Source organism: Malurus melanocephalus, unplaced genomic scaffold (genome assembly GCF_030028575.1).
Source record: "Malurus melanocephalus ecotype Western Australia unplaced genomic scaffold, MMel_1.1 scaffold_69, whole genome shotgun sequence".
In the NCBI taxonomy this organism is placed as follows: domain Eukaryota; kingdom Metazoa; phylum Chordata; class Aves; order Passeriformes; family Maluridae; genus Malurus; species Malurus melanocephalus.
Window position 1 is genome coordinate 701371 of NW_026623301.1, and position 17704 is coordinate 719074.

Genomic DNA, 17704 nt, shown 5'->3' on the forward strand with positions numbered 1-17704 from the left:
TTTTAGAGGATTGCCAAAACTGTTCTTACAATACACTATTTTGGGGTTTTTCTTTTCACTCTAGTGTTTTTCGGTCGCAAGAGCTAGAATGACATTCACACTTTGCTAGACGTAGGAGTAGGTTGCTTTTTTTCCTGGAGATTGTAGAAATTTGTGTTGCCTTGAGGCAGAGCAGTCAGTCTGCTTAATCTTTATCTTAGGGATTTCCACCACTATCTCACTATGGAAACACTGTTGTTGCTTTTTAGAAGCAAGCCCATTCCATTTAAAATCTGGAAATTCTGTGATCAGTCTTAGTCCATTAGCAAGTATTTTCAAGGTAGGGAATAATTCCAAAACAAAATTAGTCATGGCAAAATTTACTGAATATTTTCTCTGTTCATATGAATTTCCTATATGCCTTAATACCAAAACCTTGTACACACAAGAAGAGCCAGCCCAGAAATTTTATTAACTGAACTCTGTTACTGAACCATACTTTATTTACCACCCACAAAAGCCCAGGACACCCTACAGAAATCACATTTCRGGAACCCAGCTCCTTTTAGCTGACTGCAGTGAGGCCATCATTGGAACACACTGTGTCTTGTCTCCCTGCACTGAAAGAAAGTTCCTTTCTGCATTCTATTACTATACTTCATCTATTTTGAGGCTGAAAAGGAAAATAAATAGAGAAAACAGAAGGAAAAAGTAGGAAAATATCCCTCCCATATAGAAAACTCTTAGATAGTGATGTGAAGTCCCATTCTSCCTCAAATCAACTTCATTTGAGAGCTGAGAGCGCCTGTCTGCCTCCTCTACCCAGGCAATACACTTTCTCTATTTATCTTGCATCAAATGTACAAGGAGGAGCCAGAGGCACACAAATAAATCTATTCCTATGCCTGATTTGCCAGAGCCTCTCTGTGATGTACAAATGTAAAAAGGTTTCTGAGAAAACTTGATATGGGCAGACTGCATTTTGGCAGAATCCATAGCCAGCAGCAGCAGCCACAGTGATCTGGGATTTCTGTTTCATTAAAGCTGGCATGATGCCAGACTGCCTGAAAAAGGACAAAGAGCCCTCAAGTAACCAGCAATGATGACTTTCAAAAGTTTCCTCTTTGGCTAGGTGGTTGAACAAGTTATTAGCCTCAACCAAAGTGAATGAGATTTATGATCTTCAGACTGACTTATAAAGTATTTTGTTCTTTAACCCAAGCTTTAGACCTGCCCTAAGCACACTGATCTTATCCTGAAAATCAGCAAACACTGAATAATGCCAATCAGTTTTTTATGACTTTCCTTGAAGTCCTTTTGCAGAATGCTCAAACAGAAAATGACCACATAAGTGCCTAAAACATTGGCTCCCTAACATCAGAACTTCCRCTTGCCTCTGACTCAGTAAACATGTTACATGTAACATTTTAACTCCACTAYGAACAGTGCTTATCACTGCTCTACCATGTAAAATCTTCACCTCTACAGGTGCTAGGAGAATCTAGGGAAATTATTTTTTCTTCCAAGGCACTKCATCCCTGGAATGTTCTCTTACAKTRGTACTGAGTCATGATRGATTGACACAACRCTGAGTACAAGATATTTTTCCAAACCTCTTGTGATTGTTACCCTCCTCTAAAGTTCAWTCATGCAAGGTCTGTGAGATCACTCAAATGACAACACAAATTAAACTGTGAAAAATCAGTCCTGATCATCATCTTTTTCACATAAGGCATAAAAGTTCAATCTCTAACCTGTTTCTGTTCTTCACCAAAATGAGCCCGTGGGTAAAACAAAGATGGCTGAAGAGCTGCTCAAGCTAAGCTGTTACATRGCTAATTGACCGATAACTTCCTAAAAATATCCTTCTCTTTTATAATGCCTTTTTTTTTTTCAGGAGTTCTGATCTTAATGGTCTCTGGGTCCTCCTTGGCAGTGTGACATTTCAAAAGCTGGTTAAGAATAAGCCACTCCTTTCTCCTCCTAATTCACATATTGAGTCTGATCACTTTTGACACTCACAGACTCTGAGCAGCCTGTGCATCTGTGCCTGCTYACTATAACATAATGAAGAATGAAGCTCTACTGGAAAAAATTTTGAATTGGTAGTAAAATATAATCTATTTTCTGAACATAAGGTGAAATAGATATTATGGTTGCATCTCGGAAGTGTGCACTTTGCAGAATCCAATTCCAAGCCACTCGTGAAAATCAACTTTCTCTGTGAGAAAGTCTTTACTTACCCAGCTTCATCAGTGTAGTATTGTCAGAGTTATACTTTTGTGGAATTTTAAAGCTGTTGGCTAAACTGTTTGATCCAATGGAAATTATTCAATTTTCACTGAAATTAGTATTAGATTGAGAGACTAGGATGCACCCTATGGAAGGCGAGTCACTGTTTTAAGAGACAAATGTAAGCATTACTTTTTTTTAGTTTAGTTGCTCCCATGAAATTCTCAGACACAGTTGCACAAAATTGCCATTTACAGTTAAATGTTTATTAAAAAGTWCCTGTGTCAGTCTGTTTCTCTTTTCTGGTTAGGAAGAAACACAGAGATGCTATCTCAAATTTTAAACAYTTGGGAGGAACTAGTGCATTACAGGGATGAGACTATCTTTGTRGATATAAAAATAGAAAGCTGGGCGGGGAGGTTTTTATTAATGTCTTTTATTAATTTAAGTAGGTTTATCCAATTGAATGCATATACTACATTTAGCTTTAGTGGAGGATCTGGAGTTTAAGCCTGCATTATTTCTGGCTACTTTGGAATTTTGACCTGAAAATGTTTTCACTAACATTTCACAACACATTTTTCAACTTGCTGATGTTTGCTAGGGGACCTGTCCCCAAGTATTAAATGACAGTGACATTGGGGTAAACAAAACAATACTTGAATCTCTTCTCAGAGGAATTCCTGGTTGATTTCAGGACAGAATAGTAGAAATAGGAAGAAAASCAGAAATKRTTTCTGTTTTTCTCAGTTGMTTATAAAGGTCTAGTCCTTTCTKCAGACTATTGCCAGCCAATTTGTCATTTTCTCTCRCAGCTGATATACAAGACAAAACAYATACAAATGAGGTCACTTGCTCACATATTTGTCACAATACTGATTTAAATTCAAACAGCAAAAAACTATGGTGTAGAAAACAATGGCTGGAAAACAACTCTTACCTTTACGGAATGCCTTCATTGAAATGCCAGCCTCTGAAATAYGAATAGGAAAAATAATTGTGAGCTAGCTTTATTATTTTTTTTTTCTTAAGTTATGGTCTTATMTGGAAAGGTTCTTCAGCAATAACTAGGSATTAAGTATATACTGTAGTGCTATAACAAATTTTCTTTAACAAAATACTTATTGTTGGCAGTCATTTCACTGCAAACATACATTCACACTCCTTCAGTTGAACACTCGTTCAAATACATCCCAACCTTCAACAACTTCAYTTATTTAAAAACTAAATAAATACGTGCTCACTATCAGCTTCTATTCTATTCACTCCATGATGATGTTGTATTTGTTCAAACCYAAGAATTCATAACATTTCACTTCTTGTATGTATCAAAACTATATGAATAAATCTCCTATGCATGAAGTCTAAACTCCACTGKATCTCAACTCTTGTTACAATAAACAACTTGATTAACTGTGGGGCCCCATCTCCTCATTCTGTCCTAAGAAAGAGAAGATCAATAACAGTTTCTAAAAGCAGAAAATAATTTTTGACAATAAGTGAACACAGATTTGAGGCCTCGCCAGTGCCAAGTACAGGGGGACAATCACTGCCCTGGTCCTGCTGGCCACACTATGGCTGATCCAGGCCAGGTTGCCACTGGCCTTCTTGGCCACCTGGGCACACACTGGCTTGTGTTCAGCTGCTGTTGACCAACGTTCCCAGCTCCTTTTCCACCAGGCAGCTTTCCAGCCACTCTGCTCCAAGTCTGTAGCATTGCATGGGGTTGTTGTGACCCAAACTATGTCCCTCGGTAGCCTTGTGTGGATCACATCCAGCCCAACAGACTTACTTGTACATGTCTAAGAGCTGCAGCAGGTTGCTGATTATTTCCCCTTGGATTGTGGGGGATTCATTCTGCTCCCCACCCYTTTCTTCCAGCTCAGGGGGCTGGCTGCCAGGAGAACTGGCATTACTGTTAAAGACTGAGGCAATGAAGGCATTAAGTGGCTCACCTTTTCCCTCATCCAGCAGGTATCTCCCCTACCTGGCAACCTCACCAGCTCTTTCATGGGGTTCCCTTCCATGGGCCCCAGGAACCTCTTACTCTGCTTCTTCTCTGCTGGATTGTACTCACAGCAGACAAAAGTCCGTCATGAGAGCAATGGCTGGTGATTGTGAGGCTTCTTCCAGCTGCTCAAAGAACATTTCTTCTGCCTCTTCCTCCTGGCTGGCCGGTGTGTAACAGACCTAGACCCTTCTACCACAATACTTGCATTGTTGGCTTTCCCGATTCTTACCCATAAGCACCCGACTCTATCATTGCAAATATCAAGTTCTAGACAATCAAAAAATGCCCTAAAATACAGGGCTACCATACCACCTCTCCTTCCTTGCCTCTCCCTGCTGAAGTGTTTATAGACATCCATGGCAGCGCTGCAGCCCACATCCCATCGTGTTCCCACCACGACAACTATGTCTTTTCAGATCTTTATACACAGTGCTTCTTGAAAGATTGAGAACTGGAAGATTRTTTAATTTCATGTGTTCCCTGTATAATTTTGATTGAAAAAAAAGATCAGTGCACCTTTTCTCAAATGCAACATTTGGTTTGGGAYTTCTCTGCATTAGGCAGAAATATTTTCCTCTCTGCATAGGAAGGAAACTCCTYCCTATGCCAATACAGGAACCTTTTTCCTTGTCTTCAGCTGTAAAATTTTGTACCCCTTGTATGCTGAAAAACTCTGGGGCATTGCTCAAACATCTAGGTTTTTTTGTACATATCTGTCCTAAAATTTTTTCATTATGTAGTTGGCAGGCAACAAATTCCTTTTCTCCATGAACAACATACCTATTACAAGGAAATACAACCTCCTGAGCTTCCTCTTGTTCTTTATGTTTGATGATAATCTTATCCAGGAACCATCCACTGCCTGTGTTGAAATGACAAAAGCTTATCATGTGAAATCTTTTTTTTCTTTTAATAAATTTTAAGAAAAAAAGCCCAGATTATCTTTTCCTAGCAGAAACACAGATCATATTAAGACAGATTTCATCTAAATAAATAAGATCTATTAACAGTATGAAAGCTATATTATTTTTGGTCTGTCATAGGAGATGTAATTCTTCTCTGCCTTACCCTGTTTTAATTTTAAGAGGGGTGGGTTTTTTACCTTGGAGACAAATACATGCATACATCTCTGAACTGTCAACACCATTTACATCCCAGCCTACATCTTTTGATTCCCTGTAATAAGGCACAAGGATGCTGGSACAAATTTGTTTATGCCAAATCAAGATTTGTGTGAAAGATGGAAATTGTGGTCCTTTGTGAGTGAACTCCTTATTGCATATATAAAAATATTAATTAACGAATCTTTAAAACTAATGCTCTCGTGTGCAAATGGAGTGGGGCTCCAGCCTTGGAGGGGCTTTGTATGTCTTGGTCCCTCCCAGAAACTGGCAAAACTGGTGATCCAAGGATCCAGGGCCAGCAACCAGACTGACTGCCTAAGGCCAGATACTGGAGGCCTTATACATCCATACTGTACATTCTTTTTCTATTTGACAGTGATGGGCTGTTGTTCCAATCAGCTGGAGAGGGCAACAGGGTAAGGCCACTTGTACAGTTTGTGTCCATGCTGAGCTCCTGTCTGTGCTGATCTGCATGGCCAGCCATGTGCACACATTTATGTGTTTTATAATGTGTTTGTGTGCATGTCTGCTGGGAGCACACACTCAGCCTGGCTGCCATGAGACCAGCAGACATGGARCTGTGCAGTCAGGCTTCTGCTGGGCTACTGAATTCATCTCCTCCCTCAYTGCAGTAACCTTTGGCACATCCATGCTGATCTTTTAAATCTCTTCCAATGACCATCCCTGTGATTGGTCTCATTGTCCTGCAATGTCCTTCTCAAATATCTTGTTCTCAGTGTGCCTGCACCACTCACAACCTGTTATATTGCTTATGAGGTTTAGCCCTATCAGCATATTGGAGCAAAATGAGGGATGTTTTGGTCAAAGCAAACAATCATCCTATTTACTCTTATGCTTTGCCTCCCTGGCTGCATCTGAGGCTGGAAGACCAGAAAGGGCATCCCCAGGCAGAGCATGGAGAAAATCCTGTTCTCTAGSACAAAATTTCTTTATTTTCCTCATTCACAGTGGCTTTGGGAGTAGGTCTGTGCCCTGCAGCTTAGGACCCCCAAAGAAAAAATATGTTCTATGATCTAGACTCCAAGTCAAGGCTAAAGACCTTCCTGCCCGGTCACTCAGGCAAGTGATGAGAAACAGGGATACTCCACCTCTAAAGGAACCCTCCTTCCTCCTTCTCAACCCCCAAAATGTTGAGTCTTTTGGTGGTCTCTCTCCAGTCACCATCCTTTTGCAGCTCTCAACACCTCAGTCACCTCAGGCCAGGCTTATATKTAGCTAGTTTTAGATACAGTTCAAAAGAAATATGTGAGATCTGCCTGTGCTGAGTACAATGAACAACTTCCAGAATTACCAAAACATACATTTTATTACAAATAGAGTTCAATCCATTGGCTTGTTCAGACAGTCCTTCAAACCCACAGATTTGAACTCCAATGTCAAAGAACAGCTTGAGACAGCTGAAGTGGTTACAGATCTGTAATGCCAATCCTGCTGATCCATGCTGTTAAAGGAGAGATGAGGGAAGAGAGCACGGCATGGTGCTGTGGGGAATGGAGGGGAGGTGGGCTCCACCACAGCACCYTCTGTGTTATCTCTTGGGTTACTGTGATGCGAAATTCTCAGGTGTACAATCACCCACATTGCTGAAGGCAGCAGATTCTGTGGAACTGCAGACACAGGAAACAAGATTACACACCATTCCAAGGCTGCACTATTACAGCTATTTCTGTAATAGTCACAAGCCTGCTCAGAGCCTTTGGGCAGTACAGACAGTCAGAAAGAGGGGTGTTGCTGGGGACCATTTCAGAACAGAGTAGGGTAAAAGGGCTTTTTAAATCTGTTATCAGTGTGGCCCTGAACTGCTTTAAAAACCCTTCATTTAGCTTCTGCATAGATATTAATATGCAAACTTATTTGCAGTATTTACATATTTGGTTCTTTTAAATGCTAGCTTTTTCTTCATTTACATCATCCCAGAGATGTACACTTTTTCAGGGGCCTGTACCCAAAATTAATCACCAAATTCTTTTTTTTCTGAAAAACATACAAGCTAAATGCAGTGTCACTCACTGGAACAGCTCCACATTGATTTGCACAGACCAAATATATAATCAAATCTTCTACAATTGCCCAAGGCTCCAAGGACATTTTGCTATAGCAACTCAAATTTTGCCAGGTAGCAAATTAGCTACTGAATATCTTTAATTCCATCCTGGACAGTTTTTACTGTTTGTCTAACGAACAGGTTGTCTAGCMAGTATGAGCCTCACTTTGGAGAGTTTTCTATATGCAAATAAATAGTGCTTTCTTACAAGTAATCTTGAAAACAAAGAGTGGAATGACAGTATTTGACTTTAAACTCATGGCCCTTTTTTTACTATCCATTACCACTGTTTTTCATCATCCCATCACAGTGATCAACCTGCAGGAAGACTTTTTATCACTGCAAGRCCTTCTGTCACATTTTCTATGAAGGGTGCAATATAAACAATGTGCATTGGGTTTAAAAAGGACTTGAAAACAGACTGGTCTCTAGGAAATTAAATCCTACCTGGAACTATTCCATCATGGCTAATCAGAGCTTTCTCCAAATCTCCCAGTGAGACTGCCTTAATGCGGAAAATATCCATCTGTGGAACCTTAAAAGGAAAATGATAAAGGCCTTAAAAACAGCTATTGTTTTGACCTTAATAGTAGAGAAAAACACTTTTTAAATTTTTTTTTCCCAACATGAATATAATAATTTTATATTGATCCTGGCCAGACAGTAAGGATCCTTTAAAATTTTGTAAGGTGAATAACACTTGAAAATTATTCCACAGAGGCAGCACGTGGTACCTTTGGAATGACACAATGATCAGTTTCAAACAATAATTTGGTTGTGTTCATACTATATTTTCTAGCCCTATCTGCCTTACTAAGATTGGAAAACGTACTTAGGAATCCAGATTTAGAACTTGATTCTAAAATTCACAGTGATCTGTTCAGGACAACAAAAATGCTATTGTTACCATTTTATCTATATGTGCAATACAAATACCCAAGAATACCCTATCCCAATTCTAATATCTAAAATTCTCATTAAATGGTTGATCAAGCCGGTAAAAATTAGACATATATTGCAATTATGCAAACAATTTTGAATAAGAAAATGGTAGAATAAGCCAAATAAAAATATATTTTCTTTTTTTGATGAAACAGTTTTCTATCCATAATTTACTCTTATTGACCAGAAACAGCACTGTTTTTACTTCACCTGTCCATGTCAAAATTTAATATTATTATTMTTAGATCTATGAAGCTTTCTTTTGCCAATATCTCTTCTTATCCCAAGGAGGTTGATATAAACAGTGGCATCTGTTTCAGCACCAAGTTTAGCACCTGTGTAMATACACCAACACTAGAAGAAGAAGAAACTTGAGATTATTCTGGCTGCTTGCACAAGATTCTGAAGTTTCCTCACCAACATTTTGCCAGAAGACTGAACCGATTTTCAAGTTTGCAAGTAGCAACAGCTATCYTTGAATTTGTTACTTCTAGCTTCAAATATTTTCTTCACAAAAAATATGAAACAACCAAGATCAAAAAAACTCACATTATGCTGAGCATTGCTATGCATTGCTCAGCAAAGCATCAAACAAGTGTTCCTTAGTGATCAGTTTTCTTCTCTTAATCCTCATTGTCCATTCATGATTTCAGGACCTGGTTCACAGTCTTTCTTTTTAAGTTATCTGGAGGCCTCCTAACTATGTGTAGTCATCATCTGAAATAAAAGCTACTTTTCACTGGTACCAAAGCACTTCCAACCTCCATATTCGTGCAAAACAATTATCTGGGTTGTTAACCTTCATTTCATCTTAAAAGAGGAATAACATTCACAGATCCTCGGGGTTTTAGATTTTCTCCTCACATACGAAGATGGGCAAGCAGATGAACAGCTCCCACACCTATAACAAACGAACACTCATCTTGCTTTTGAAGGTTTCAACATCTGACACTAGTGAATGAAAACACTTTCAAAGTTCTCAGTTAAAATACGTTTACAACTTTTTATTGCCTCTCCTTGCAGCTTAAAGTAGTCTTACACACAAAAAAAATATACATTTTCAAAGAAATCTGGAGTGTAATTCAAAATTACTGTATTAACATGTTCTGTACCACACTAATATTATTCTGTACCACACTACTATAATCATCTTTATAGTATCCAATTTTATTGCAAATTTATTTTAAAAATTTATTTGCAGTGATCATATGATATTATATTTCATTTCAGTTTTCTTATCGTGACTTAAAAAAAAAATCCTGTTTACATTTTAATGGCAATTTTTCCATGCAGTGTTTCTATTTTAATCACAGCCAGACATTTCTGCTGCTATGTAGTAGATCACAGAGAAGGTTACTGTTTCATTAATGTGTAATTTTAACAGTTCTTGGGAGTGAAGAAAGATGATAGAAGTCCTAWCAAACACATTTATTCCCTTTAAGAAGCAACTAAGATAAAAACAGAATCTCATTTAAAAATGCTTGAAACTGGATAATATTCTACAAAAACTTGTTAAAATACTGTTACCCTTAAACAAGCAAATAACTATTAGAATCAGACATTTTGATAAATTTTTATTCACTGGATCCCAAGTCAGTTTATAATACCGAAACATCATGTCATGCACCATCACGGAAAAACACTATTTCTRATTCCCAGAGGAGAAGCTAAACAAGTAGTAAAACATTACTGCAAATACTTGTGGGAGAAAAATAGCCCCACATGTACTAAAAGATTGGAGAAACGTTACTGGTAAACTGTACGCTTAACCAAATTAGGGTATTTCCTTAATCTGTGTAAAATTATCTTAAAGCACAGTGTCTCTAACTTTATCACTATTACAAATGTGACTTAAAATAGGAGTGATGTTCCTTGGCCAATTTTATTATTTGCTATAATTCCAGTCATTTTTTGCAGCTCTCACATCCATGCCTTAATGTACCAACACAACCTGTGACATATAATTGATTTCTTCAAAAGTTTGACAGAGCCTTATAAAAACTAATTTCAAGGGTTTTAACATTAAAAAATCATGCTAAACAAATTRTAAATATGACCAGCAAGTAGCAAAGATAAATTGACCTGATAATTAGCATAATTGAGGGATATATCCAAATTACATTTTATATCATAGCTGCTAATACAATCATTGCTGGCCAAAGGGCGGAGGATAAGAGGTGGTGGCAACAAAATACAACAGAAAATGTGCAACAAAGCAATGAGCCACACTGATCATGAAGGGACAGTGGAAAGAGAGAGGTCATGTTTGCACCAAAAAAGCTAAAAGTTATAATAATAATATGTGACCAGAAATTTTAATAATAGTGCTATACAACCCATGAAGCTAGATGCTGCAGGTAGTAAAAAAAAGGACATACTGACATGAAGTCTCCTCCACTCTCTAACATTCTCAGTTTTGAAAATGAAAAACATCTGTGGGAAGAAAGGAAGGGGTATAGACTGTTTATGTTATGACTGTTTACAMACAAAGACTGGTATTTCTATTACCTACTAGTAATTTCCATGATCGAAAATAAAAAATTTAAATGCCTATAACCACAATTTTAAAGCATATTCAAGGCTTTTTTTTAAAGAAACCCTTTAACAGTAAATGTTTKCAAAAAACAAAACACCAACAAGTGCAGGAAGGATACGCAAGAAGACAACTAGAGGTAATTATAATACAATACAAAAATATTAACAGATAAATAAATTACAGTTCACTCTGTAGCACTGTGCATCTCTGTGGTAACCAGAGAGATGATAATGATCTAATCATTAAATASAGCTTTCTTTTGCTACCAGCCTAAATAAATCAGTCTGAAGTAGACAACATGCACATCTTGAAATTTAAAAAAAATTGAAAATATTTTTCATAGCTCATTGTGTCTATACAACTCTCACCATCTGTAAAATGTTAGCTTTGACATTTATCTAAGCTACACAATCTGTATTATTTATAAAAGAATCTTCTTAACAAAAGAGACAAGTTTTCACTCTAAATTTTTCTACAAATACAGGGTACTACAATATAGACTATTATACAGAATCATAAAAGGAATGTTTATATCCCTTAACTTGAGTATAYGCTACAATGCATTTCATAGGAATCACACAAAAAATTAAGCAAGGAAAATATTCTCCAAAACACACACACMAAATTAGAACCTGGTGAAATGGCCACTGTGGTGAAATGTTTGCACACTCAAACAAATATTCACTACATARGTTGTGGATGTTAAGCCTTTTCTGTGCAAATGGAAACCTAGGCACAGACCAGACTGAGAGGATGCAAATTTTTAAAATTTTATCAAAGCTGTTCCTCTAGGTTGCAGAACAGCTACAAAATGTGCCAGTGCAAATGGCCCCTGAGCTACTGATTGCTTAAAACTAAGGACAASAGGGATGGTGCCACTCTGTCACAGATAAGACAAGGTACACCAATTGTTGGGACAATACAACCAAATCTGGAGAACCACCCTGCCTCTTGAATGTACTGCTGAGACAAAAAGACTCACCATATGTGATATTTYCCACCTGTAGTTTTCTGTATATTGTTCACAAAACACAGTGTGTTGTGTAGAGAGTAAAATAAAATGATCCTAGAAAATGTGTTCACCCTCTGCGAGTGTGGGTTCATTTCTTTTGAGTAACTAACTTATCCTACGGCCCCCGCTGCAGGCCCATCTGCAGTGGAGACTTGCTTCACTGCAGGAAGAAAAAGCCATCCCAAAACTCTGAAAATTAGAACAGTATGGCCTGATCCCCTATTCTGTAGTAATAATTTCATTTTACTATATTCTGATTCAGTGAAACTATACCAGCTGTAAGCTGTAAACTGGGGTGACAAAACGCTTGGAGAGAGGCAAATCCATAGACAGAAAAAGGCAAAAAAGTTGAAAATTATTTCATAAAACCAGCCACTCAACAGAAGTCAGGAAAAAGTGTTTCAACATGGTGTGGGACCTGTTAGACTCACATCTAGGCACCTGTCCAGTGTGGAGCACATCAAAGTAATAGAAAAAATGTCTTGGAAAACACAGTCACTTTGATAAAGGATATAAGAGGATTAATTAATGCAGAATAGCAGGGAAAAAAATCTCAGCTAGCATTCAGTAAAAAAGAAAATGACCTTTCAGAAAGTAAGTGATTGAAATCTTCAAATTGCTTACAGGGTAACTTCAGATAAGCTCTATAAACCAAACACAAAAATAGGCAACATGGATGTATGGATGAAACAGATGAAAAAAGGGAAGTAAAATGTTTTCAGATGGAGGTGGGGAGTTTCTGAAAGGCAGACTTTGAAGCAGTATAATAACTGTGCTAAAAAATGACAGAACCAAATATACAAAAAATACTGTAGGAGTCACTGAGCAGTCAAGTGTACCAGTACCAAATTTCTAGTCACTCGGTCTATAAAAATGCTATCTCTGGAGATACTATCATGAGGCTTCAGGTGGTTTTTAAATCCCACCTCCAGCTTCTGGCATCTATTGATAACATAAGAAATTAAMTACCTTGGACAAAAGAGAGACAGAAAGGAAGTTTCCTTGGTTATGAAGAAAAGGTAACCTAAGGGCATACCAAGGGCAACAGAATGAGAGTTAGAGAAACCATTTCTCTGGATTTTCTATTCTGGGCACCTGAATCAAGGTTTACAATATAGAAAGTTGATATATTCCTGATCATTCACCTATGATAAGAGACAGTTTGGTCCTAGTTTGCAGGCACAGTATGTAATTATTAATTCCTTTTGAAGAAATAAGATACGGAATTCAGTKATTTATGACACTTGCCTTAGGAAAATATAAACATTAAACAAACTCCTTGGGTTATTTTGTATTAAARATTAAGTTAATATTTTTATATGTTTTGGGATAGGAAAACAAACCTAATAGAATTAAAGAGGAATTTATTGTTGGGAATATTAAAATGAAAGTTTACATGGCAGAAATATTGGTCTCTTTCTGCTGACTTAGTACAAACCACTGTCCCATTGTCAGCTCTTTTCAAAGTAATTCTACTAAAAGAAAAATACAGCTGTGTTTTGAGAATTCTAGTTAAGAGCAAATGAATTGAAGACCCACAGCTGTCTGTGCCTAATGGCACTGGTTTGTCCACAGYGATGAATGCCCTGACTGGCTCTCCTTCCTTCTTTCTGGTTTGTAGCATGGAGTGGTTTTACAGCAAAGAATTATGTTCTTGTTGGATAAATCTACACCACATAATACAGTCAGGGAATACAGTGATGACAATCTTGACACGAACTGGCAGTCTGTAGGAGCAGACTAGAGCAAGCCTGAAGTAACTTCCCTCTAAACTCCCATAAAGAGCACATCAGACACTTAACTAAGTGGGTTTTCAGCACGAAGGGCTTCACTAAGCAAATCCACTCCCACCAGCCTGCCAGTGTAAACAAACCAAGTGGCCAAAGAGCACAAAACCTGAGGAGATATTAAATGACACACAACATTAAAATTGCCCAACTGTTTCCATTCAGTCCTCCCTTAATGCTGGCCATCCAAGTATTRCACAGAATTGCTCCAGGTTCTGCCATTTTACCACATGACATGCCCATTTGAATGAAATGGTCATTTTGGCTCAATCTGTCAAACAGCAAGGTTGAATCTCTGGTTTTATCACTGGGTATTTACTACCTTGGTTTCACAGAGAGTGTTGGGCATTTTGCCATGGATAGAAGGATAACAATGCAGGTTAATGCAGCATTAAGACTAAGAACAAATTCTTGATGGCTGACAGTGGTTAAGAGGGACTATCTTCCTCAGAAATTGTGCATATATTAATTTAGAAGACATAAATGTAAAAACAAGATCAGATTCAATGAGAATTGAACTTCAACTTCAATTAGAACTATGGTTCTCATTCTAATCTCCACTAAATTTTATCTAATCTCCACTATTACAATTTGCAGCAATAGTCTAATAAGATACATAATCTTCGTGACATGCGAGAAAATGATCAGCTTTGAAAAAACACACCTGCTAATGAATTTTACAATAAAGAACAGAGGCTTGACTATTTGCTTATGTAGCTGGTGGTTCCAGCTGAGTCATAAAACAGAGATAAAAATTTTGTAGAGATAACACTTGTGTCATTACTATTTCCTTTGGCTGTCTTTTGCACTATTTCAGTCAGTGGCTTCATTCTAATTTTTCTTTTTTTGCTTGCACACTTCTCTAAGTGGAAAAGAATACTAAATCTTTGGAGCTGGAATTTTTCCTGCCTCARTCTCAGTATTTGTGCTTTATCTCASTACAGTCATTCTCTTGATTATGTGGACAGGAATGGGACACATTTACCCATTTACATCCTCATTCGCATTTATGTTCACATAAACACAGCAGTAAGAAAATTCAATACCTCTTGCATCAGGTACCTCTTTAGAACAAAAGTTCAGCCATGTCTGAAGATATCCTAACCCACGTTAGGATGTGTGAGAAAGGTCTGCACATTCACAAAGGAATATAGCAGAGAGCAGCCCAGGTAACACCCTGCTCTGCATTCTCCCAGGCCCATCCGCCCATCTCCACCATCACAGGAGCACAAGGGCAGGTGAGTACCCATGGAGACTTAGAGAAAGGGAACCCTCTTCCAACCCCTGCAGGACTGCCCCAAGAGTCTCAGCCTGGGCATGAAAACAAACCTGTGAGACTATTTGGAGTATTTATCATACGTGGGTTTGATGCCCAAGGGTGTCAGACACAATATTAGGGCAGGGGGAAGAGCATTTTTTGATTGCAGAGGACTTCTGAGACTTTAGGAGAGAAACTAAAGGCAGGGAAATAGATGGATCTAGGTGATTTGGGGAGGAACTGGTGTTAAAAAATAGAGATCACATATGCTCTCCCTACACAGTGAGTAGGGAGTCTAAGTACCAGCAACTGGACTTGGAGTCCTGCAGGCAGCAATTGGAGACACCAAAGGGAATAAAGCTGTYGGTGAGGGGAGTGGGACCAGGAGTCAGAGGCCCATGTCTCTGAGTGCAAAACCACACAACAGCCAAGTGATGGAGGAACCGTGGCAGTCCCGCTCAGCGGCCACGGACACCCTGAGGTATTGGTATCTCCAGGGGCAAGACCTGCCAGAAATGGCCTGTGCCTGCRGCTGGAGCAGGGCTGCAGCCTCAGGGGCTCATAAGTCCAGTTGCCAGCAACTGGGGAGACTGGGATCCAGGGATAACTGCGGAGCAGGCACAGTACAACAGCCCAGCTGTTGGAATCTACCTTGCACATGTCCATACACACGTACAGCCCCACTGCTGGACACGCACCCTGCTCAGCCAGAGAGGGCAGCAGGATGAGGCTGCTGGTGCTGTTTGTGCAGCTGCTCTGCRTGTCTGGGTGATGTGTGCAGCTGTCTCGATGTGTGGTACCTGTCCGTGCTTTCCATGGGTGCTCGCTCAGCGTGCTGAACCTCGCTGCCGGCTGGACCTGGGGCGTGCAGCTGTGGCTGCCTCGCCGAGCTGCACTGAGCTGCACAGCTGCTCTGATTCCACTAATACTCCTGTTCTTAAGMTAACTCAAAAGCATTCAAAGTCTTCTATTTTATTTATATTGAGTGACACTTAGGATTTACCCAGCTCAGGGAATGATTACTAATTTCCAAAACCTATCACTTAGTTGAACAACTTCTATTTTGTGCATCACATTGTGACTGCGGGATGAAACTATATCAAAAAATCAACAACTAAACAATCCAATACTTGTAAAAYTTGGTAAACTAAAAGTATCTGCAATAGTCAGGAAAAAGGAAAAACAAGCGCAAGACTGTATAGAAGAATCACAGAAAAAAAAAAATACAAAACTGGTTGGAGCAAACCTCCAGGGATCAGMTGGTTCAACAGCATGCTGAATTCAGGGACAACTTCAAAGACAGATCAGGTGAAGTTTTTTAAATCTCCAGGGTTGGAAAAGCAGAAGAGAAGATGTAATAGGAAAAGAAAAAGGAGACACAGATCCAGAAGCTTTGGCAATGTGGAAAAACTAAAAAAAGGGAAGACAAAGGCAGGCGTGCACTGGAAGGATAAGAAASCTGAGTTAGGGAAGGAAGTTGAGACTGGTGTGATGGAGAGATTGAGAAAGAGCTGAAATCAACACTTGGAGTAGGAGATCAGATTTGTGTCATTTTTTTAAAGTGGCTGAGGGACAGTCAGAAAAATTAAGAGGGGTTACTAAGATGAGAAATTTGAATGGAAAAGAAGCAAGTTCAGAGAGGAAGGTAAAGAAAAGCTAACAGGTTTAGGAAATAAATTCAGATCTTCACAAGAGATAGTAGAAAAAAACAGAGCCAAGGAATCAAAAATCAGTTCCAATGCCTTGGGTCCATATTGATGACACAGGAAACTTCAGCTGGGGAAAGGGAGAAAAAGAATAAGAAAAAATTACCCTTTCTTCTAAGAGGGAACTTGAGCAATGAAGTATTTAAGAACAGCAATTAAAAGACCAATGTGTTCTTTGCTTACTTTACATTTGTTTGTTTTGTTTCAAGTTTCCAGCACATTACTTTTACACTTCAGCAAATCTAGTATCACCAGAAGATAACASATTTAACTGAAAGCACAGAATACAAATTAATAAATCATATCAAATCTTCATTAAGGAATTAGCAGCATGTAGTTTCTTCTGCTGGAGGAAGTGTCTTGATGTGGTTTGTTCAGTACTTGTAAGCAATTAGCTTTTAAATGGGAAATGGAAATGGATAGTGTTTCATTTGCTTGTTCTTGAGAAAATAAATAGGAAATCCTTTGGACTCCTTGCTGAGTTTGTATTGATGTTCAATTTAAATGTACCTAAAATCAATAACTAATTAGTAAAACTGATTTTCTTGGCACATTTCCAAATTCTTTTGGAAATGTATTTTTTTCTTACATACTTGAATCATATATTTTAATACAGATAATGTTCCTGCAAGCACAAGGAAATATGCAGTAATACAATGATTACAGTCTAACTAAATGTGCTCTTTTAAATATATTCCCAGCCTTTGATAGAACTGACTCAATTTTTCATATACAAATATATAAATAGAGTGTGCTATTTAGAATGTTAGTACATTTCTATGAATGGTTTTTCAGGCATAATGCAAATTTGAATTATTGATGSTGAATTGATTGTTCATACAATTTAATTGGCTTCTGCACTATTTTTCTATTGCACCAGTAAATGACACATATGTCACTGTGAGTGGCATTTGGTCCTGTGGTACATGTCAGTGATCACAGGGCTTGGTTCATCCTAATCAGTCCCATTTTTTTGAAATTTCTTATTGAAGTCAGTAACTATTCTGCAGTATAATTAAAAACAAACAAAAAAAAAAAAAAAAAAAAAAAAA

The 17704-nt window shown here is 38.2% G+C and overlaps 1 protein-coding gene across 1 annotated transcript in view; it reads right to left on the reverse strand.

Annotated features, from left to right (window-relative positions):
• Window positions 1–17704, reverse strand: part of RP1 (RP1 axonemal microtubule associated) — a 146249-nt gene that overhangs the window by 63349 nt on the left and 65196 nt on the right. The window contains exon 8 of the mRNA XM_057366650.1: window positions 7859–7946. Within this exon, the coding sequence (XP_057222633.1) occupies window positions 7859–7946 (88 nt within the window). The remainder of the gene's footprint in view (window positions 1–7858; window positions 7947–17704) is intronic.